At 35.6% G+C, this 23,143-nt stretch overlaps 1 protein-coding gene and 1 long non-coding RNA gene across 4 annotated transcripts in view; one reads left to right on the top strand and one right to left on the bottom strand.

Annotated features, from left to right (window-relative positions):
• The window catches only part of LOC126365992 (protein GDAP2 homolog), a 929,669-nt gene that overhangs the window by 146,047 nt on the left and 760,479 nt on the right, over nucleotides 1-23,143 (bottom strand). For all 3 annotated transcript variants that reach the window (XM_050008813.1, XM_050008815.1, XM_050008812.1), the window contains one exon: nucleotides 3,371-3,539. In XM_050008813.1, the coding sequence (XP_049864770.1) occupies nucleotides 3,371-3,539 (169 nt within the window). The remainder of the gene's footprint in view (nucleotides 1-3,370; nucleotides 3,540-23,143) is intronic.
• LOC126365993 (uncharacterized) lies at nucleotides 143-4,700 on the top strand. The gene is made up of 3 exons (XR_007566288.1): nucleotides 143-482; nucleotides 573-1,504; nucleotides 4,312-4,700. It is a non-coding gene; the product is annotated as an uncharacterized LOC126365993 (long non-coding RNA).

Below are 23,143 nucleotides of genomic sequence, written 5' to 3'. Positions count from 1 at the left end.
AAAGAGTGACATGTCTTTTGTTTGCATAATTTCTTCTACTGATCTGAAGTACAGGTTTTGTGTAAGGAAAAATGCAGTGGAGTGTAATACATGACAATCTGTCAGTACTCACCGTTCATCTGAACTGAACACCATTGCTGCCTGTTGCAATAGAGGGGCCTGCCACTGCTGTGTGGAGCAGAGCTGTTACTCCTACCACAGCTCAGCTGGTACTGAGCCACACTCAAGGGCACTGCCATAAATAAGAGGAGGGGGAAGCCTGCTCTGGCTTGCCTCAGTTTGTGTGTGAACTGGTGAGCAATGAACATACTAATGTTTGTGCTTGGTTCTGTGACAACACTATAAACTGATTATGTAATTCTTGTCATTTCTAACCCTATTTCTGCTTCAAATGTGGTATATAGTGTTGAGATTTTCAATAGAAAACTGGTACTGCATAATTTAATATGAAATTTGCTGCAGAAACAGAGGATGATAATGGAGTAATGGCAAGGAATAAAAATGAAATTATGTGACATGATTTTATGTATAATAAATAAAATATTAATCTGTTTGTTCATATTGTTTTTCAGCATTATATTTCAGTGTGTCTTATAATTCGCAGTGAAAGTGCTTACATAACCACTAATGTGTGTGATTTACAATTTAATAGTGCTGTGAGTCTGGAATGTGAAGGTTACCTTGGAATATAAACAAATCAGTAAACAATAACAAAAGACTGACACTATACTTACAGGCATGTATTAATGCTTTCATGTGCATTGGTCTGAATTGCAAGATTATGAAATGTAATTGAGTAAATCATTTACAGAGAAAGGCACAAAGGTGTTTGTTATTGATTCTTCCTTGCCTGGTGGACTGGTAACTGATCAATACTGGTTGCTTATTACCTTCACACTTGTACCCAGGTGAAACAAATGAATGTTATTTCACTGACTTCTATAAATCTGAGACAGCATTTACTGGCACTGAGAAAAACTTTTTATTATGTGTTGTAATGTGTGCTAGCATTTCAACTTTTTTGTTTTTTCTTGTTATTTTTAAGTAGCATAATAAGGACTGTGTACATTGCTTTGAATTAAGCTGAATTACATTAAGCTATACAAGGATATCAAGAATTAGAAAGTTACACACACTTTTGTAATGAAAAAGAAGAAAACTTCTAGTTTGATTAATTTAGTTTAATTTTAATTCATATGTGATCAAACAAAAAGATCAGAAAACAGTAATTATGTAATCAATCAAAACCATTATTTACATTTTTCCTGGATTAATTTCTGGGATACTACAGTAACTGCTCGCTGTTAATCATTATAATCTCATGAAAATTGAACTTTACTAAATCAGTGCAAGCAACAGAAGTGACAATTTTTTTTTGTCTATGCAGAATACCACTGACAACAGAACTAAATGCACCTGCTACATTTCATTTCTCACTAACTGATAAACAACATGTTTCTCAGTCACATGGATCTTCACAGCACACAATGGAGCAAATTCACAGGTACTTATCTAGCCACTTGAGATATGACATGTTGTAAATGTGTCACAATGGCAGTATGAAGCACCATGATAGCAGCTGCGGAAAAACATATATGAAAGTGATGATACCCTGACTTCTTTGGGAATTCCTTTACACATTTTGGTGCAGATGTTAATTGAGTACACATATTTTTCATTATTGATTCTTTTGGTTTGTTTATATATATTTACTGTGTTCATTGAACGGTCTCAATGTGAGTCTTGCATAACTATTTAGTGGCAAATTGTTTCTGGCTGTACCCTCTTTAAAGAAGTTATCCTGAGAAATTGCAACATATGTGAGCTGCTGTTCTTTAATGTGCCACATGAATTAATAATGAAAATTCTAGTGTTGGTGCACAAAGAACCAACAGTCATACTAAATTTTTAGCATTGCATGACTAGACACATACATTAAATAAAGATGAAAGAAAACTATCACTACAATACTGATGCCTGTAGTGGTATGAAATTCCCAAATAACAATAGTTCCAAGCAAATGTATGTAAAGGACAGAAATATTGCAGTTATGGTGGGCTGTGTCTGTAACATATTTTAAATTAACTTTTCATATTGCTTAAAGAGGACATATACAGTGCACTGGTTCACATTTTTAACCCCTACAGATTCTCTGAGGAGTGCATTATTTAAGAATGAAAGCACAGAACCCTAAACAAGTAATCTCTATTTCCTGCATAATTCAGCTTTTGATTCATAAAGCTGTTATCATGCAACAGCTTATCACCTGATGATGACTTTCTAAGCCAAAATGCGGGCTACAAAATAAATAAATAGAAGAGGTACACTCACTGAATTGTGTTCTAATTAATAAATGCAATTTTTATTTGCAACAATGGCAGAATAAACCATTCATAATGGTGTAATGAAAGCAAGGTAAGAGTTCTCAATTCACAATAGCACCCATTTCCCAAACTTTATTGAAACTGTGGTCATAGTTGACAGAATATTTTTGAAGTATGAGCTCTCTCATTCGTATTTAATTTAGTTTTTAGTTTTTAAAAGAATACAAACTTCAGATTTGTGTTTCTAAAACTGAAATGTTTGAAGTTGTGAGAATAAGATATGAATATGAGAATATGTAACTAACTTCCAATAAAAGAGATACAAAATGTGGACCACCACATAAAACAAATAGAAAATTGCTCAGCTTTCGGACCAAGTCCTTCTCCAAGATAAGCAAAAACAACAATGTGTGTGTGTGTGTGTGTGTGTGTGTGTGTGTGTGTGTGTGTGTGTGTGTATCTAGATTGAAATGCCAAATGCAGGAAGACACAAGGACTCTGTTAAATTAAGCTTCACATCTTTTCTTAAATTGCTGTGCAAAATATTGGCAATAAGCACTACAGCTATAGCTTTCTGTACTTTTCACTTGTCTTTGAGACTCTGCACGAGCCATATAAATACTATCATTCTCCTCTTTTCTTTACAGTGCTCACAGTACCGTTTGATTAAAGTGTTAGATGGTACTTAGGTGTTATGATGAGCACTGTGGTTTGTGCTTCATGCAGATCACCAGTGAAAGTTAATATAACACCCTATGGAGCTGGCAGGCCTGATCTGTTTTAAGTGATTAAAGTTAACATTATTCTGTAAACAGAAGTGAACACAATGCCATGGCAGATGAAGTTATTACTTCAATGAAGTTTTACTTGGCTGCAAATGTTCAAGTTCTGTAGATGAAGGATATGGGAAGTAAGAACATACAGAAATAGAATGTGCATACTGAAATGAGAAAGACCACTGTGACTCTTATTTTTCACCAAGAAATGAAAAAGGCAAAGGAAATGCTGAGAAAAAGATTAAGAATAAGGATGCAATGAAGTCATACCTCTCTTTGTTCTGCATTTCTTTAACCATGAGGTCACCCAGAGGATCAGACTGTGGCCGCTCGCCCAGGAGCCGCTGCTGGTCGAGGTCTCCCTGCATTTGGCTAAAGGCGTGCTCCCCCACACTTATGGTGGTATCCATGTGGGAACTTAGGTCTATCGAATCATCAGCTGCAACATAAAAGTATATCAGAGCAATCTACATTTTAATGTGAGTTTCATATAATAATGAAAAAGCTGTCTGATTAGTAACTAACCTTCCATTTGTACTATGTTAATGACTGTTCATATTTAGGATCTAAAGACCACTAGGCTGAACCTGTGGTGTACAACCTTAACAGGGGGAATTTTGTGACGATTAATCTGAAAAACAGCTCATCAAAGCAATTGTAAAATGCTGAATTTAAGGTTTATTATTCAATTCTATTCAATTTTGCTATGCTATTTATGATTTAATTAGTTTATGAGATTAAAAATGAAAATAGTTTTCATTTGGCACTTACAAATTTCTTTTTATGTTGATTGGTTTGTATTTTACAGTGTTCCATAATTATAGATTATATGGAAAATATAAAAATGATATTAGAGTAATGGCTCTAATTTGCTTTTACATGATAATTCATCTACAATGACAGGTACAACCATCATAATATTGGTAGAGATGTGGCAGATTTATGGAGTTTTTTACAATGAGTGGTAGTGTACTTCATATGATCAAAAATTATTATTATGAAAATAAGTCATATTTTTAAAGAAATGCATTTATTTATTTGAATTTTAAATTTATTGCTAAAACAATCACAATGGCTGTGTGACCTGGCTATGACATTACAAGTCAAGACACTATTAGTCAGACATAGTGGATATTAACATATTATGCATATTTCTTGTAATATCTCACTGATGAATACAGTCATTTCAAAATAGTTTTTCCCTATTACAGGAGCTCCAGAGTCTGTGCCTGGTAAAAGGAACTAAAAATTTTTACAGGTCTTGATTTGAATGAAACTTGGTATGACAGAAATCTGTTCCTACAAAATCTAACTCACTTCAAATGGCCAAAATTCCATTAATCATTATTTTAAATGGTTTTGCAGTTTTACCAGTTTTAGTACCATACATTTGATTTGGCACTGTTGGGAATATGACACAAGGTTTGAGAGAGAAATCCTCACCAGAATCATATCAGCCCTCCATTGAAAAAGTCAAAAAAGACAATGCAAAATAATTACATATACATTACAGTTTCAAAAGAAAAACATGTTTGATTTTAAATTTTTGCATTGAAGGTCTCTTCATGTTGCATATGTCTAGGATTGTGGCCTAGAAAGCCTCCATTAATGAGATTATATAATTTTCTGTGTTTGTGTTAGATGTCATCATATTGAAAAGTATTCTAAACTTGTAAGCACTAATTTGGATTCAGTGATTCAGGTAATTTTAATGAAAATAAGAAAGCATCAAATTTTAAAAATAGGGTTAGGTCTCGAGGAAATGAAGAAGAACTCCCAACATTAAAATTTACAAATTACAGTACGATAAACATTCTATTGGAAACACTTTGAAAGGTGACTGCTAAGGACATGAATGCGCCTGTGCCCCCTGTGCCCACACACGTGTGCGTGCACTCACTCACTCACTCACTCACTCACTCACTCACACTCTCACTCTCTCTCTCTCTCTCTCTCTCTCTCTCTCTCTCTCTCTCTCACTCACTCACTCACTCACTCACTCACTCACTCACTCACTCTGTTCAATCCTTATATAATGGCAAATGATTATCGTGGAGTAGATATGTTAATTAATCGTTTACAGCACATGATCAGTGTTTTGTATAGAATAATTAGGGCTAATGAATGGGACCACCTCTATTATAGCAACTGAAATGTTAATGTATTCTGATGAAAATATAAATACAGTAATATTAATTGGTAAAAATAATCATGTTGTTGATGTAGTTACATATTGCTTTATTGGAAATCAATCCATAATATATTTAATATCTCACTGCATATTAACAAGAAAATATTAATTATTTCATATGTAATTACTTTGAAAATAATAATAATAATAATAATAATAATAATAATAATAATAAAATATAAGTTATGCCTACAGAAAAAGGAAAACATACACTTTCTGACATTCCAGTAACATCTGTTGATGTACATAACAGCTTAGAGAAGTAAATGTAATAATGAAGTAAAGTTTTCAAAAAATTAGAACATATAATTTATGACATCCCAGTATAATTTGCAGATGTTGGCTTCTTTGTGTGCTTCTGCATCCAAACCTTAGCATATCAGTACATAATCCAAATTCACAATACTAGTTTGGCAAATAGGACATTCATTTGTTTATGTACTGGACTAGGCAATCATGTCCCATTGTTAATCTAAAGTTGGCCATTGCTTCCCTCATCAGTTTGTTTCTGAATAGCTCACAATATTCTTATATATTCATCCAAATTTTCCCTTTTGATTTACTTGTTAAGTCTGTTATATGGGATTTCATAACTGTGATGTGAGTAAGTTTCTTAAGTGTGTCAGCTGGAATAAGTTTTGTTGTTAGCCTTTAATATGTGTTCCTTTTGCAGCCTGTAATACATGCTTCTTTTTTGGCCACCTTTAATATGTGTTCCTTTTTAGCCTATTATAAATGCTCCTTTTTTGGTCAATAGATCAACAGTCTCACTACTGTTGGTTTCTACAAGCAAAGGTATTCACTGAAACACTATTCCTTTATTTTTGTCCCTGATGTACCTTAGAGCTTGTAATATTTTGGTTATGGTTGTTGTTTCTGTGTAATGATTTGTTGAGATATCTTGAATTGCTGCTACAGGATCAATCAATATTGCAGCTTTTGCAAATAAGTTAATTCTATGTATGGTGTTCAGGAGGAATGGTCACTATTCAGTCGTCGGTATCCTGTATAGACTTCATTATTGATGACAAAGGGATGGTTGCAAATGACCAACTTGAAATTGCTAATATTTTCAATGATATTTTTATTCAGTATGGGAAGCTATCAGTGACAAACATAATAACCTGCAGTATAATTTTAAAGACAATCAATCTGAGCAAAGCACATAGCTAGCCCCCACAAACTGCAAATAAATAATTAATATCATTAGCTCTCTAAAATCTTTGAGTTCCACAGGGCATGATGGTCTCAGTATTAATGAATTAAAAGTGTGTAGGTAAAATGTCTCTGTACCTCTGTCTGTAGGAGTAAATAATATAATAGAATCAGTCATTTTCCTAAACAGACTAAAAATAGCCAAGGTAATACCAATCTATAAAAATGGTGACAAACACAAAACTGAAAACTACAGATCAATCTCAGTATTTCCTGTCTTCTCCAACATAGTTGAAAAAGTCATGTATAGCAGAATTATAAACTTTCTAAACATACACAACCCAATGTCTGAAAATCAAAACGGATACTTAAAATGTAAATCAACTAGCAAAGCAGCTGCTCAGTTAATTGAAGAGATAATAACTGGCATCAAGAACAAGTAACATGTTGCAAGTATACACCTCGAACGCTTTTCACTGTGTGAACACTACTATCCTATTACATAAGCTATGGAACATTGGTAAGAGAGGCATTGCTAATGAACTAATAAAGTCTTACATGAAAAACCAAAAACAGTCTGTACTGCTTAAAACTGAAAATGGTGTTCAAAAATCCAAAATCACTAATATAAAATATGGAGTGACCAAGGGCTCAGGAATATGGTCCTCTTCTGTCTCTGATTTATGTAAATGACATAAAAGAAGTTCTCTATGTGGATGATACATCCATTGTACCTAAAAAGGAATCATTTTATGTATGACTGACCCACAGTAATAATGCAACAAATGAAACTGTTCAATACTTTAATTAAAGCCAATTAAATGCAAGCAACAGTGAAACATGTCTCATGGAGTTCAACAACAGTAGTTTTAATGAAGAAGTTAAACTATATGTAGGTAAGGAATTAGTATATAAAAAAGAGTTTAGTGTAAAATTCCCCAGTTTCAAAGCAATCTCAAATGGGACACACATGTTGACACTCTAGCATGTAAGCTGTCTAAGAATATATTTGCTGTTAATATGATTAGCAAATTCTGCAGAGATACTGTTGTCCTAAAGACTCCGTATCATGCTCTACTTTCCTCTAACCTGCATTATGGAATAGAAATTTGGAACACAACAACCAAAGCAAATCTAGATAAGATATTGACACTGCAAAAAAGGGCTATAAGAATCATCTGTGGAGCAAAATATAAGGAATCGTGCAGAGGCTTGTTTCCAAAAACTGGTGTGCTAACTGTAGTAAACATGTACATTCTAAAAGCTGTATGGTTTGTTAAAAGTCTGCAGCCCAACATTTATTCTGATTTGCATCAGTACAATACCAGAAATAAAGAAAACTTTTACATCAGCATCCACAGAACAGCACTCTATGAAAAGGGTCTGCAATATGCAGGTTTAAAGTTAGCCAATGCAATATGCAGTAAAGTTATGACCCTACATACAATGAAGTTTAAATTTCAGCTAAAGAAATTTCTGTTACAAAATCTCTTTTACACATTAGAAGAATATCATCCACAATGCAGAATAAGAAGTGCATTTAAAAAATATGTAAACAGTGTTAAGTGAACCATTTCATTTCTAATTTAATCATGACATATTCAGAATAGTATATTATTGTGTTATGGATCATGAATTGTAATCTGTTTTTATACGCATGCAAAGAATCATTCAATGCTCAGTAAAGTATTATTATTATTATTATTATTATTATTATTATTATTATTCTATGACAGGAATGATCATTTGCAGGGGAAAACTTCATATGGATGTATGCCCTCTTCTGAATGGTTTGCACATTTGATGTACACTATTATTTATTTTCTGTATTATTTAGTAGACTGCCAGGTTTACACATGTGCAACAGTTAGTAAACATTACAGTCTGAATAAAATATTTTTGGGTTACACCCCAGATATGTGACTTCAGTAGCCACCAGATAACCAAAATTCACAGTACATAAAGAAAGACATTCACCAGTATCAGCAGTGAACCGCCTACATGAGGACAGCAGCAAGTCAGTTGAAACACCAGCAATTTAGTTGTTTTGGCAGTTTATAATGATGTGGCCCAATAACCAAAAATATGTTACTCAAAATAACACTGGGTATGGAAGCCTATGAAATTATTACAACATTCATTTTATGAAGTATCAATTAGAAAATACATATTTTTATCAGAGTCACCTCTGAGCGGTTGTGCAGTTTACAATAAATGTTCAAATATAACACCATAAACTTCATTGCATTTGTGCACCCTTGGGAGAGCATGTTGTGTTGCTTGTCTGACTGCCTCTGTATATTCCCTCACACATCTGAAAAAGCGTGATGGGGGTTCAACAAATGAATTTTCCATAAAAATCAAGCTATTCTGTCCCATCATTTGGTCATTACCAATCACACCACACCAATGATGATTATAGTGAGTGTTGTTGATTCCATTCTGTGTAAATGTGCCTTCATCAGTGAACAGTATGGAGCAAATGATGCTTGTCATTTAATTAGTGGAAAAATTAAAGTTGTGTGGGATTATCACCAATGTAAAAATTGTTGACATACTGTATTTGAAATGGGTAAAATTTTCCTGTGTAGTATTCAGTTTATATGTGTTCACAAGACACTGATACATGCAGAAAGTTGCCATGTGCTAGTAGTAGGACTAGGCTGAATCATTTCAACACTTGTGTTGTCATGGCTGCACAGGATGTTGAACTATGTCTTCAGAAGAAAAATGGGAACTCTGAAGCATACCTGTTTCACTTAATGTGCTGAAAACTCTCATAGACACTCTACAGTCAAGAATTTGACATGCTGGAAAGTGTCAACAATATTCTTCAACAGCAGCAGCAGGACTACCATTGCAGAAGCCAAAAATGTACACCACATCTGCATATTGTTCATTAGTGTAGATGTATGGCATTTTAGCCAGCACATGTACAGACATAGTTAACCAATGCTTCTCTCTGATACTCTCTCAAACCCTCACACTATTTTACTCACAACACGCCATCAACAACTGAATGATCAACTGGCTGCTTTAATGGCAGTAAGACGTCTCGAACAAAGAGGTTGAAAGCAATGGTTAAATTGGGCTAGGATAAAACATCAAAGAAGTTGGTGGGTAAGACATATATGTGCAAGCCACTAGTCCAAAAACAAGTGTACATTAAATGTGTTTCGTCTTGGAAACAATTCAGAAGAGGGCATATGTCTGTATGACGTTTTTCATTTCGAATGAACATTTCTGCCAAAGCCCTCAATATTGACCGTTCCTCTTAAACTGCATGTATTTCAGTATCAATGTTGTCTCACATGTTGTCCGACAGGGGAGTACTGAGAAAACAATTTGCAATCCACCTTGGCTCCAGCTATATCATTAATCTGTGATCTGTCCACATATATTCTAAACCATTCTGGTTCTGGATATTTTTTTAAGTCGCACTCATATTGCAGTTGCCTCTACAATAATATCTGAAGTTTCATTCTTAGCAATGTTCCTCACTGTCAGCTGTTTTTTTTTATGTACATGGAATGTAAATGATTGACAAGTTTTTAGATATTCTCTGTGGTTACATTTATATCTAGACCAACCAATATCTTTTTACATCCTTCTATTGATTTCATCTGGTTTTATGGGCCTTGGAAGGCAGACTTTGATACAATTTGCTTTCTGTGAAGTTTACCTTTTGATGAATGTACTTATGGCTTGCTTCTTGATTTCTGTTGCAATGGGAGGGTTTTTCTGTATAGATGCATGGCAACAGTAAGTATTTTTTGACTGTCCTAGTTATGAGGTGAAGTGCTCAATTTTCAATCCTCTCTGAAGTGCCTATCAGCTTTTGTTCTGTGGGATCAAAATTTCACTTCCATATTTAATAACTATATATATATATATATATATATATATATATATATATATATATGGCCTTTAAATATGTCTGCTTGTGTCTGTGTATGTGCGGATGGATATGTGTGTGTGTGTGTGTGTGTGCGAGTGTACACCTGTCCTTTTTTTCCCCTAAGGGAAGTCTTTCCGCTCCCGGGATTGGAATGACTCCTTACCCTCTCCCTTAAAACCCACACCCTTTCATTTTTCCCTCTCCTTCCTTCCTTCCTGACGAAGCAACTGCCAGTTGCGAAAGCTCGTAATTCTGTGTGTGTGTTTGTGTGTTTTGTTCATGTGCCTGTCTGCCGGCGCTTTCCCGCTTGGTAAGTCTTGGAATCTTTATTTTTAATATATATATATATATATATATATATATATATATATATATAAAACAGAAAGAAACTTCCACATGGGAAAAATATATTAAAAACAAAGATTCCAAGACTTACCAAGCGGGAAAGCGCCGGCAGACAGGCACATGAACAAAACACACAAACACACACACAGAATTACTTATTCTGTATATATATATATATATATATATATATATATATATATATATATATATATATATATATATATATATATATACGCTGAATGTTTTGTTTAAGGTGCCCTGAGTGCATCCCCATTTTGCTCCAGCTAGTGTCTTCAAGACTGGTGTTATATTCTGCATTTCTTTGTTTATCAAAGTCTACACAGTTGGCAAATATTGATTTATTATTATTTAAATTGGTGCGGGTGCTGTTTAGAAGCATTTAGTTTTCAGTATTTATAGTGAAGTTTGAGATTTTATGTTATAGGGAGAAGACCTGATACACAGCTTTTGATTTATTGATGATCACATTATTCTATAAAGATCATGTTCATGTAGTGTTTATTGTCAAGATTCTAGTTTGTCTTTTTGGTTTAGACAATTGTTTTATGTGGCCCATAAGGATGTCATCTATAAACACGTTCACATTTATAATTTCAGCACTTTAACCAGGTCATTTATGTAGATACTGAACAGTATACGGCTACCCTTTGGCAGTTCAATTTTACTTTCTTTGTAACTCTTTAGCATGATGTTCAGTGTCAGATGCTTGTAATAGTTTCCACAATGAAACAGTGTCTCAAAATCTGGTAGAAAACGCAAAAAGATTCTTGTCGTATGCAAAGAACACCAGCGGTAAGACGTAATCAATACCTTCAGTGTGCAATGGAAATGGAAATGTTACTGATGACAGTGCCACTAAAGCAGAGTCACTAAACACAGTTTTCTGAAATTCCTTCACTGAAGAAGATGAAATGAATATTCCAGAATTTGAATCAAGAACACCTGCCAACATGAGTAACTTAGAAATAGATATCCTTGGTGTAGTGAAGCAGCTTAAGTCCATTAATAATGGTGAGGCTTCCAGTCCACATTGTATACTACTTAGGTTCCTCTCAGAGTATGATCTATGCTTGGCAATCATTTATAACTGCTTGTTCATTGAAAGATTCATACCTAAAGTCTCGAAAGTTGCACGTATCACACCAATACTCAAGAAATAAAATAGGAGTAATCCAGTAAATTACAAACAAATATCACTAATTTAGATTTGCTGCAGGATTTTGCTCAAACATTAAGAATTACCTCAAAGAAAACGTTTTACTGACAAATAGCCAACAAGGATTCAGAAATATAATTCTTGTGGAACACAACTAACTCTTTATTCTCATAAGGTAATGAGTGCTACAAACAGGTGATGTCAGACTGATCCCATATTGCCAGATTTTCAAAAAGCTTTTGACACTGTTACTCCCTACCAATGTCTAATCAAATTGTGTGCCTATGGAGTCAGTATCATCTCAGCTGTGTGAATGGATTCATGATTTCCTGTTGGAAATGTTGCAGTTCATAGTAAGTGATGAAAAGTCATTGAGTAAAATGGAAGTAATATCTGGTGTTTCCTAAGGAAATGTATAGGTCCTCTGCTGCTCCTACTCTATATAATGATATACAAGACAATCTGAGCAGCCCTTTTAGATTGTTTGCAGATGATGCTACCATTTACTGTCTCATAATTTCATCAGATGATCTAAACCAATTGCAAAATTATTTAGACAGTATATCTGTATGGTGTAAATGGCAATTGCCTCTAAATAATGAAAACAGTGAATTCATTTATAAGAGTACTAAAATGATCTGCTAAACTGCAGTTACATGACAAATCACAAAAATGCTCAGGCAGTGAATTCAACTAAATACTTAGGGATTACAGTTCTGAATAATTTGAATTGGAGCAATCACACAGGTAATGTTGTGGGAAAGTGAACTGCAATTTATTGGCAGAACGCTTAGAAAATATTACAAGTCTACTAAAAAGAATGCCTATAGAACATTTGTCAGTCTTCTTCTGGAGTATTGCTGCATGGTGTGCTATCTGCATTAGGTAGGATTGAAAGAGGACATTGAAAAAGTTCAAAAAAGGTCAGCTAATTTTGTATTCATGAACTAGGAAATAGAGTGCACTGGATATGATATGCAAATTGGGGTGGCATTCATTAAAACAAAGGTGTTTTTCATTGTGGCAGGATCTTCTCGTGAAATTTAGATCACACACTTTCTCCTCTGAATGTGAAAATATTTTGTTGGCATCCACTTACAAAGGCAGCAAAAATGATTGTTGTAATACAATAAGAGAAATCAGAGCTCACACAGAGAGATTTAAGTGTACATTTTTCCTGCATGCTGTTCAAGATTGGAACAATAGAGAAATAGCTTGAAGGTGATTTGATGAACCCTCTGCCAGGCACTTAATTGTGAATTGCAGAGTAATTATGTACAATTTATATTTAGATGTAACTTGGTTGTACCTCGTTACAGTGTATTTTTGTCACACTTTGAGTCAGGAACCTCATTATCCAACTTGATTTGTTTCTTCCAGTTCCATATATTTTCAGTTTACTTATAAACTCACTCCTCCACACCATATCATGTGCTCATTGGAGATCAACAAATATTGATAATGAGCTTTACTCTTCATTGAATCCTAATTAGGTGTTTTGCATTAGCTTCAGAACTGAGTTGAGTGTGGAAGGTATTCTTGAAACTTGCTTGCTCTCAGGATTTTGTAATGTTTAAGGAAGTAACTGAGTCTTAAAGTTAAATTTTTTTTCACATATTTTGATCATTATTGAGGTAAATAAGATGATCTGGAGATTGCTATGTCTGAAGCTTTTACCCACTAGCTGATAGGCTTATGTATTTTCTACAGACCTTCTTATATTTCAATTGGAAAATAGATCTTTATCTACTTCCTGAATCTTTTAAAAACTCTGGGAAAATGTTATCTGGTCCTGGTTGTTTTTTGTCCTGTAATCTATTCACAGACTGATTCAATTCTTCCATGGTGAAGTCACAATTAAATAATTTATGTTACTCTTGCTGATATTTCCCTCCTTTTTTATTTTTGTATCCATATCTTCTTTATTTCAATCTTCATAAGTTGTTGTCTCTCTTCAGCATCTTTTCATTGTTCAAGATATTCACTGGGCAATATGCTTGCATGCTATCAACTGTATAGTCCATCATAATTACAAAATTTTTTAGTTCTTCTTGTTTTGCATTGTTTATTTTCTGTTTCAGTTCTGCACTTTTCTTTGGCCATATGATACCGAAGGGCAACTAAAAGCATACATATTTTTCAGTGGAATGTGGGAGGACTCTCTAAATAAAAAATAACAGAACATAAAAAAGTTGTTTTTGAAGGAAAAAAGTGACATCTTAATAGTTCAAGGGACAAATGTCAATTCAAACATTACTAAAAGCTATAGTATAAAGGAAAATATTATACATGGACTGCAAGAAGAAACATGTAGCCAGGGAATACTAGTTGTAGTATGAGGAAACATGATATCAGATTTTGAAGTAATGACAGAGGTGAACAAACATGACACAGAAGAAATAGTAGCTATCACAGCATGTATACAGAAAATGAAATTGAAAATCTTTGGAATTCGCAATCCTCTAAGCAACAAAACTTCAGTATAAACATAATAATACCCACAAGTATTACATTTATACAAGGGAACTTCAACACTTCCACAACTGCCTGAGGCTACACCTACCAAAAGGAGGCTGGCTTAACAGGTGAAGATTTTACAGGTAGAACAGTGTTTGTTTATTTTGCTACATAAAGATCCCCAAAACATTCATGCATTGCTGGGGAAGATCAAATAAACCAGATCTATCAATATCTTTTGCTAATATTGTGGAGCAGCAAAATAAAAAAAAATATAAACAATAAAAATAAATAAATAAATAGTGTACTTGGGGACTCTGGCTGCAGCAACACGCTCAAACAACAATAGATATGACAATCTGATTTTACCACCGATAGACAACATTCTAGGAGGAACTGGAATTTGGCAGTGGACGTGCATTGTAAAGCACCCTTGGTCTTTTCTGACGCTTAAAAAAATAAAAAAGAATATTGCATTTATACAAGCCGATCTGGAATCCCAACCAAATGACAATCAAGGATAAAGCAAGAAAAGAACACATGAGGAACAAACTAATTATGAAAAACATTTTTATGTTTTCAGCTGAGCATAATGTCACCCTTAAATAATTTTGCAGCTTTTTGGGTCTGAGTCAGTTGATGTGAGAGCTTTATGGGTATGGTACAGCATCCTATTGTGTTGGAGAAACCATTGTTTGAGCCACAGTTGCAGTGGCCTCCTGTGTTGTAGTTATCTAGTCACTTATCTCTTGTCGTGACTGCTCACTGAGCATACCATTACACATAATTTTAAAAAAAAGTAATTGATGTAAGTGATATGTTGAGGTAGAAGGAGCGAGAACTATATTGAAATAGGTTACTGTGGTGGAGTAAGCAGGGAACTGCTGTTGACTATTGCTTCTTGCATTGTGTGCCATGACTGGTAGTTATTGGCAAAGCTGTGGGCTCCTATTTTCCTTCTGCTGGATGCAGGCTGTGTAGAAGTTGCTTGTTGGTAACACTCGCTTCTCGTGTTGTTAGTGTGACCTGCTGGGCTATGATGGCTGGCAACCAGGACAGGTCAAGCCTGAATCCATCCTTTCTATTCATGTTGTTAGCATGTTTTAGTATTTCAGTGACTTCTCTGACCTTTCATTTCACCATTTCCTATCCCCGGCTACTTGGGCACTTGCCCAAGTTTCATTAAATCTTATTTCCTTACCACAGTGTTTCTGGTGTTCTGCCACTGCAGATTTTCAGTGCTACCCCAGTTGAATGGAGCACTCATGTTCCTGTACTTTTCCAAACTCACATTCAACCTCACAAAAGTGTGCAGTGTGCATAGCATCTACCTTGTAGTTGTTGCAGCCTAGTCCATCTTAGATCTTACGCCCGATGTAAAAGACAAGCTGGACACCAGTCCAGTGAAAGCGTTTGCCAACCTGGTCAGCGACATTCTTCACATAGGGTAAACATGCTGCTTGTTGGAAGTTGTCAATTTCTTGCCTATCTTCCTTCCTTTTATTCAGTGTCCTTGGTGTGTGGATTTATTTATGGCTGCAACCATTGAGTAAAAAAATTATTTCCCACTTTTTGAGCTAGGATGATATGATGTGAACATCACTTAGGTGCTGTATTTGGATAGCCAGTGAGAGGATGACTGAGTTATTTTGTGCTGGGTGGTGGTTGGATTGGGTGTACAAATACCTGTCAGCACGTGTAGGCTTCCAGTGTACTCTGTGCCCTAGTTTGCCATCCATCATCATACGTATTTTCATGTCTAGGAATTTGTCAAGTCTCCCCTGCTTTGAGCTGTAACTGGATCTTCCTGTGCATTTTGTTCAAATATCGATGAAATCAGTAGAGCTCTGTCTCACAATAGGGTCATGTAGGGAATGCGACATCAGTGTATCTGAATCACCATCAGGGGCTTACAGGAAAGGAACAAAGAGCCATTGCTTCAAATGCCTTCATGAATATGTTGGTCACTAATGAGGATAGGGAAGATCTCATTGCTACACTGTCAGTCTGCTTGCAGTATTTTCCTTGCCATCTGAAGTATGTTGAAGACAAACATAACTCTACCAGGTCGCATACATCTGGCGAGACATACTCTTTTAGGATACAAACAGTTTTGTCTAGTGGCATGCTTGTGAACAGTGATTTTACATCAAGGCTGACCGTAATTCCTGGTTTAAAAATGTTTCTCCCCTTATGCATTCTATAAAGTCTGTCAAGTTCTTCACATAATGAGTCAGTTTTGCACACCAAAGATGTCTTAATTTGCAGGCCAGAACTTCACCAAGTTGTAAGTAGACAAGTTGATACCATTCCCTATCAGCCTTTAAGAATGTTTTCTTTATGTATTTTTGGTACTCCATAAATTCTAGGAGGAACTGGAATGTGGCAGTGAGGCTGCACTGACAACATGAGATGGTAGAATTACCAGTGAGCAATTGCTGCTACAAGGCCTGCATCCAGCAGGAGGAAAACAGGATTCCACACCTCATTTATCAATGACTACCAATCATGCCACACGATGCAAGAAGCAATAGACAATAGACAATAGCAGGCCCCTCCAATGAAGTAACCTATTCAATAAAGTTTCCACTCCTTCCACTTAAAGAAATCAATTGTATCAATGATTTTTTTTAAAGGTATGATGTACTGTAATGCTCAGTGAACAGTTGTGACAAAATATAAGTGACTTTAGATAACAAAAGCGCACCAGTAGCACTGAAAGGCCACCCTAATTGTGGTCAAAAAGTTGGTTTCTGCTCCCACAGGATACATGAAGTCCAGATCTGACTAATTACAGAGGTATTTTAGCAATCAGACATGAATGGAATGGGAAGAATCTCTAATACGTGGTACACACTGCCATGCAGTTCACAGTGGCATGCAAGAAATGACAATGTCTCAGAAAGTGAACAGATTTAGTTAACTGTATGTGAAATAAGAGTATTTGAGATAGAGTAAATTGGGTGTTGTGAAACACTGTCAGATGCCACCACAGTGTTACACAGTGCAAATCTTTGCATCTGGACAAAGGTTTGGTTGAATATTGACATGGAGTGACACAGTAGAGACTCTAGGCAGCCAGATTTTAAATAAATCCAGTTTTTCTTTGTATGTGGAACTTTACTATGGGATTTTATGGGTTGCCAGGAACACTAACAGATCATTTTCAGGATGCACAATGACTAAACTACATAGTAAAAGTTAACAGAAAATTCTGTTTTCTGATAGGACCATTGAAAAAGAAATGAATGGACACACAGCAGCAGACATTAACTATAATAAATGTAAACACTATTGCACTGCAGATCATATAATTTTCTAAGTTATGCAGGAGTACAATTGCTGCCACTAGTAACACATCAGATGAGAGTAATAAAGGTAAGAGCTCACTGAACAAGAGACTTCTGTCAACTGGTTACATAGTGGAGGCCTATTCTACTTTTTCAAAAATTAGGTGTCACATTTAGGACAAAAAATTTAAAGAGACTGTTTCACATTAATAACATGAACGTTACACCTCTGGATCCAATCCATCACCTGACACATACTCATACTCTTACAGAAATACTAGTAACAAATAGGGCAGGTAAAGTAATTCAAGCCAGTCAGACTTCTACACCTAGCACTTCTGTCTTTGGTGCAATATTGTTACTGTAATCTATATTGCCTGCTAGAGAAAATTCAAGCCTAGTAACACACAGAGAATTGAAACACATCAAGCATTATGCTCTACAAATTGATTGTTCATATATCCAGTGGCAGCACATAAGCAATGAGCTGACATTATATGTTTAAGTTTGGAAATTCACTGACAGACTCACTGCACTGTATAACACACATGTTCCTAGGGGTTAAGTCAATGGAAAGAGAAATCCTATTCACTGACTAGATGCAGAGATGCCAGATGGTGGATGAGTATGATTCTGTAGATTCTGAATACAGACGGTCAAGTGAAACCCAACACATGATAATAGTGAACTTTAGAGAAAAGTGCAGAAGAACATAAAGCAAACTGAGTCTGTCACATCTAAAGTTCTGAGAAGTTACCATTAATCACAGTCACAAGATAACGTTTATACAATGAAAACTCCTTTCTATGTTTGAACAAATTCAGTGCTGGAGGGGGAGGGGGTTTGGGGTGGGGGGAGGGGGAGCAGACATGATAATCTATTCAAAGATGTTAAGTAATAATGGAATAAACAGTCATTTGATTTAAAAAAGTTACAACATTATTTTTCAATTAGTCTGAACTGGTAAATTTTACATACATCATAACACATTCCATTGACAACACAATTGTAAATGATATTGCAATCATTGCATAAAGTAATGTAAATATTTTCATTCTCCTTTTCTTTTTCTTCATGTTCCTATTTTTCTTAAAAATCTATAATGTTCCACATTAAACTTGATGTGAATAAAATGATATTAAAATTTTATGTTATAGTACAAATTTATCACATTTCACTGGCGATTTTTTTCCTCCTCCTCCTTTATGAAACTACTTACTGCACTTGTTTAAGGGAAGGTGCTCATATTTTATATGAGACAAGATTTATATTGCAATCACACATACTCAGTCATCTTACTGGCACATATGCCACTATTACAGTGTCTGGCTTATCAGAAGTTGAGTGTTAGTGTTATCTTAAAAACAACAGCTTCATTCAAGTGGTACATAATCTTATCATTTGAAAGAAGCTGGCAAAACTTTGAAGATCCGCTTGAAAGGATTATAAGAACAATAAATATTTACATTTGGCTTTTTTATTACACCATGCATTAATGTTAAATGCTTATCTGCTTTTCTAACCTGCAGTTATTGTGATATGTCTGTTAAATGCTCTACTACATTATTGATAACCACACTACAACAATTTTTACATTTTTATGGCTTTGGTGACATGTTTCACAGTTATATGTAGAAAGAAACCATGCTATTCCATTAATCTTGGTTCATTTCTTACAAAAAACAATAAAATTTGTAATGATGAAGCATATATATAGTTTAAACAACTATTACTAACTTTTTTAATTAGCTGCACACCAGTTTGAAATCTTGCACTCTGTAAACAACTATCCAATAATTAATTTATGTAATTTTTTCCATATGAAGGGAATGAACCTTCAGTGTTGTGAAATTAATGGCAAATACACATTGATATATAGATGTAACTGTCGTAAGAACTGATACAGCATAAAACTGAAGTGTGTCTTACCTCTGGTATAAGGGGTATCCTTGAAGTTAATTTCAGTGTTGAGTCCATGTGTTCACTTACAAATGTGTATTTATGTTGCAAGAAATAAAGAAGTATTTCTTTATGCTTCAATGCTTCAGTTTTGTGTATGTTATTCTACATGGTGTGTAATCTTACCCCATGCAATTAGTGATCCCAATGGCAAGAAACATGTATAACCATTGAGTTTATTTTGCAGACAATTAAGTACAATGCCATAACAAAGGAAGATGCTCACAAGCAGTTGAAAACAATCAATGCTGAGATTCAAGAAACTTGCAATTAAATACAGGTTTTGGAGCTCTTCTTTCATGCAACACAAAAGGTGGATATAGTGCATTAAAAAAAAAAACTGAATGCTAAAACAGTTGACAACCTTTCACTGGTTCCAAAAATGAAAGAGTATTCCATAAAGTTTTGGGATTGCAGTTGGATGATGTTGATTTCTTGCCACAATATTTTGGCTGAAAACCATTTACTAATCTTCATGTGACTGTTTTACACTGGATGTTACTAGTTCATGCCATTAACTTTATACCAAAATTAGTGCAGAGTTAAAATTCAGGTGTCAAGTTTTATAACTGTCACTAGATGTGCAATTAGCTACAAAATGTTTTCTTTCTAAATATATTAAAGAAATCACCAGATCCAACACCTGGTATAGTTGAAAGCAGCCATCAAGATTAATAAGATCTTTAGCGAAACATACTTCCAGATTCCTTAATTATTGAATTCCAGAAGGGTATTGTCAGGGCCAAGATCACTGTGGCAGAATAATCCACACAATTTCATGTGAGATAAAATGCTTGGCTATGGTTGACTTACTGGGCTGTGAAAGACAAATGTGGTGATCATGTTCAAAGCACCTTTCACATAGTATGCTTGTGGGCCAACCAATATAGGCTTTGTCAAACTGACAAAGCATTCTATAGATTCCAGCCTTCCACAATCCGTTTTACTGAAATGACAAAAGCACAAGTCTTTGTAGGTGGCTGGAAGATTACTTTAACAAAGTCAGCAGCTCATGGTCTTGTGGTTAGCACTATTGCTGACTCTTAATTACGAAGTCCCAGGTTTGGTTCCTGGCTATGTAGATGATTTTCTCCACTTGGGATTGTGAGTGAGTGTGTGTGTGTGTGTGTGTGTGTGTGTGTGTGTGTGTGCCTTCATCATCATCTTATTACAATTTACCAAAATAGCATCAAATTAAAAGACTTTCACCAAGTGGCCAAACTCCCCAGAAGGGGACTCCCTGCCAATTATGCCATACACACATTTAATTTTACTTTAATATATGTTTCCTCAGAATTCTGCCTAACTTTATGAAATATTGCTCTTATAGGGGGGGGGGGGATGCCTTGAATTTGAACAGCTCCTTCTCCTCTTCATCTTGTGAGTTGTTGCATTTCTTTGTCTTTATAATTGTGATGGTCTGATGTGAAATATATTTATTATCTCTGCACACAGATTGTGTTCCAGCTCCTTTGCAAGGTTGTCTCTATCAGATACACCACATGCCTGGGTGCACCACCATCTGAAGGACTCCCTAGGTTTGTGAAGGGCTGTGGCAGTTACATACCTGCAAATACAGGTCTGAACGCATAGGCTTATGGCCAAAATACCGTGGCAAGAAGTTGGCATCAATGGCAGCATAGCAACTGGCATATCAGGACAGTCTGACTGGAGCATGATATGAAGGATAGGTAATACCAACACCAATGACAACACACAGAAGAAGTCTTGGACTGATTTATACATAAAAGTGTAGCATAGCAACATCAAACACAACAATGTAAATCATATCTGTAAAACATCTGGCTAATCCATTCTGCAGCATGGCTGCAGAATTTCCCCAGAGTGCCCAACAAAACAAGGGCCACATTTGAAGAAATGTTCCAAACTTGGATAATCTATTCATTCTGCTGGCCTGTGGTCTTCACCTTTGCTCCTTGTGCAAAAGAAAGATGGATGTTGGTGCACCTGGGGTGATAACTGCACTTTAAATACCAGGACAGTCCCAGACAAGTACCCTGTACAAACATTTAAAATTTTGCCTGTGAATTAGCCATCACAAAATTTTTCAGCATCAAAGACTATCACAAAGTGTACAACCAAATGCCTGTGGCAGATTTGACACCCTGAAGATGGCAGTAATTATGCCCTTTGGCCAGTCTGAACCTTTATTTATGTCATTTGGGCTCAAAAATGCTGCACAGGCATGGCTAATTTTTGTGGATGATGTGTCAAAGGAGCTTTTCTTCTGTACAGCATTCCTTGATGACATTCTAGTGTTCTCACAAAACACCAAGCTACATGAATGACATGTGCAGGAAGAGCATCACTAGCTACATAACTATGGCAGAATACTGAATGAAGAAAAGTGTGTCATCAGCAAAGCAGATGTAACCTTCCTGGATCATACTGTTATGGCAGATGGCATTCGTCCATTCTCGGAACAGACAGCACCCCAGCAAGCCTTTCCAAAGCTGACAGATTACCAGCAATTATGACTTTCCTTGGAAAGAACAACTTTCATCATTACCATTTTTCGTCTATCATGGCTATACAAATTTCACTCACAGTCATAGTTGCAGCACATGGCACCACACGCCAACGATCTCTCAAGTGGACACCGGAGATGGAAAAAACTTTCCATTATCTTCAAGGTGAGCCTAACTAGTGCAGTGTTTCTCAATCATCCAGTGTCATCCGTTCCCCTGGCGACAATCGTAGAAACTAACCAAACAGCAATAGTGGAGACCAACGCCACCACATCTACCAATGTTGACAACCATTTAATGTTTTTTTTTCCCCCCAAAAAGCTACAACCGGTGCAGCATTGGCAAAGTAAACATGACAGAGAACTACTTGCAGTTTATGAAGCTATTAAACAACAATTTACACCAACCACAAACAGATAGTTTCTACTTTCTAGAACAGCAGTGACAAGTGTTTCTTCATAGCAGTTCAGATGTACAGAGTTTGTCAGTCATTTAAGATGGATTTGTCCCACATAAAAGGAGCAGAGTACAATGTGGTCAATTAATTTTCATGCATTGTGGTTTGGCAAACAGCAAAGAACTCACAATTGCACAGACTGCAGATGTCAAACTACAGCATTGTTGGCCGATCTTTCCACAGGACTGCGATTTCCCCAAATCCCAGTGCCAGGCACCAAGTTAACACTGCAGTGTGATGTCTCTCAGCAGAAGCCAAGGGGCTACATTTTTCCAAGTATCTGTAAAGCTGCTTCCAATATTGTTCATATTCTGTCACATCCCAGGAGCAAGCATTACCATCAAGTTACTGATAGACTATTTTGTGTGGTCATTGATAAGAAAAGGCGTCCATGCACTAGTACATAATGGAATTCATTGCCAGCAATGCAAAATGGGATAACATGTACATGTCAACATCAGGCAGTTTCAAGGCTCTCCAACAAGATTTTCCCATGTCCACAATGGTCTCATAGTCTCCCCTTACAACCAGATACCTTTGCACAGCACTAACATCTGTACTTGATGGGCAGAAGCTACACCCATCAATGACGTTTCTGCTGAGACAACAGCAAAGCCTTTCATCG

This window comes from Schistocerca gregaria, chromosome 4, assembly GCF_023897955.1.
Source record: "Schistocerca gregaria isolate iqSchGreg1 chromosome 4, iqSchGreg1.2, whole genome shotgun sequence".
Lineage (NCBI taxonomy): Eukaryota > Metazoa > Arthropoda > Insecta > Orthoptera > Acrididae > Schistocerca > Schistocerca gregaria.
This window is presented reverse-complemented; position numbering and strand designations above follow the sequence as displayed.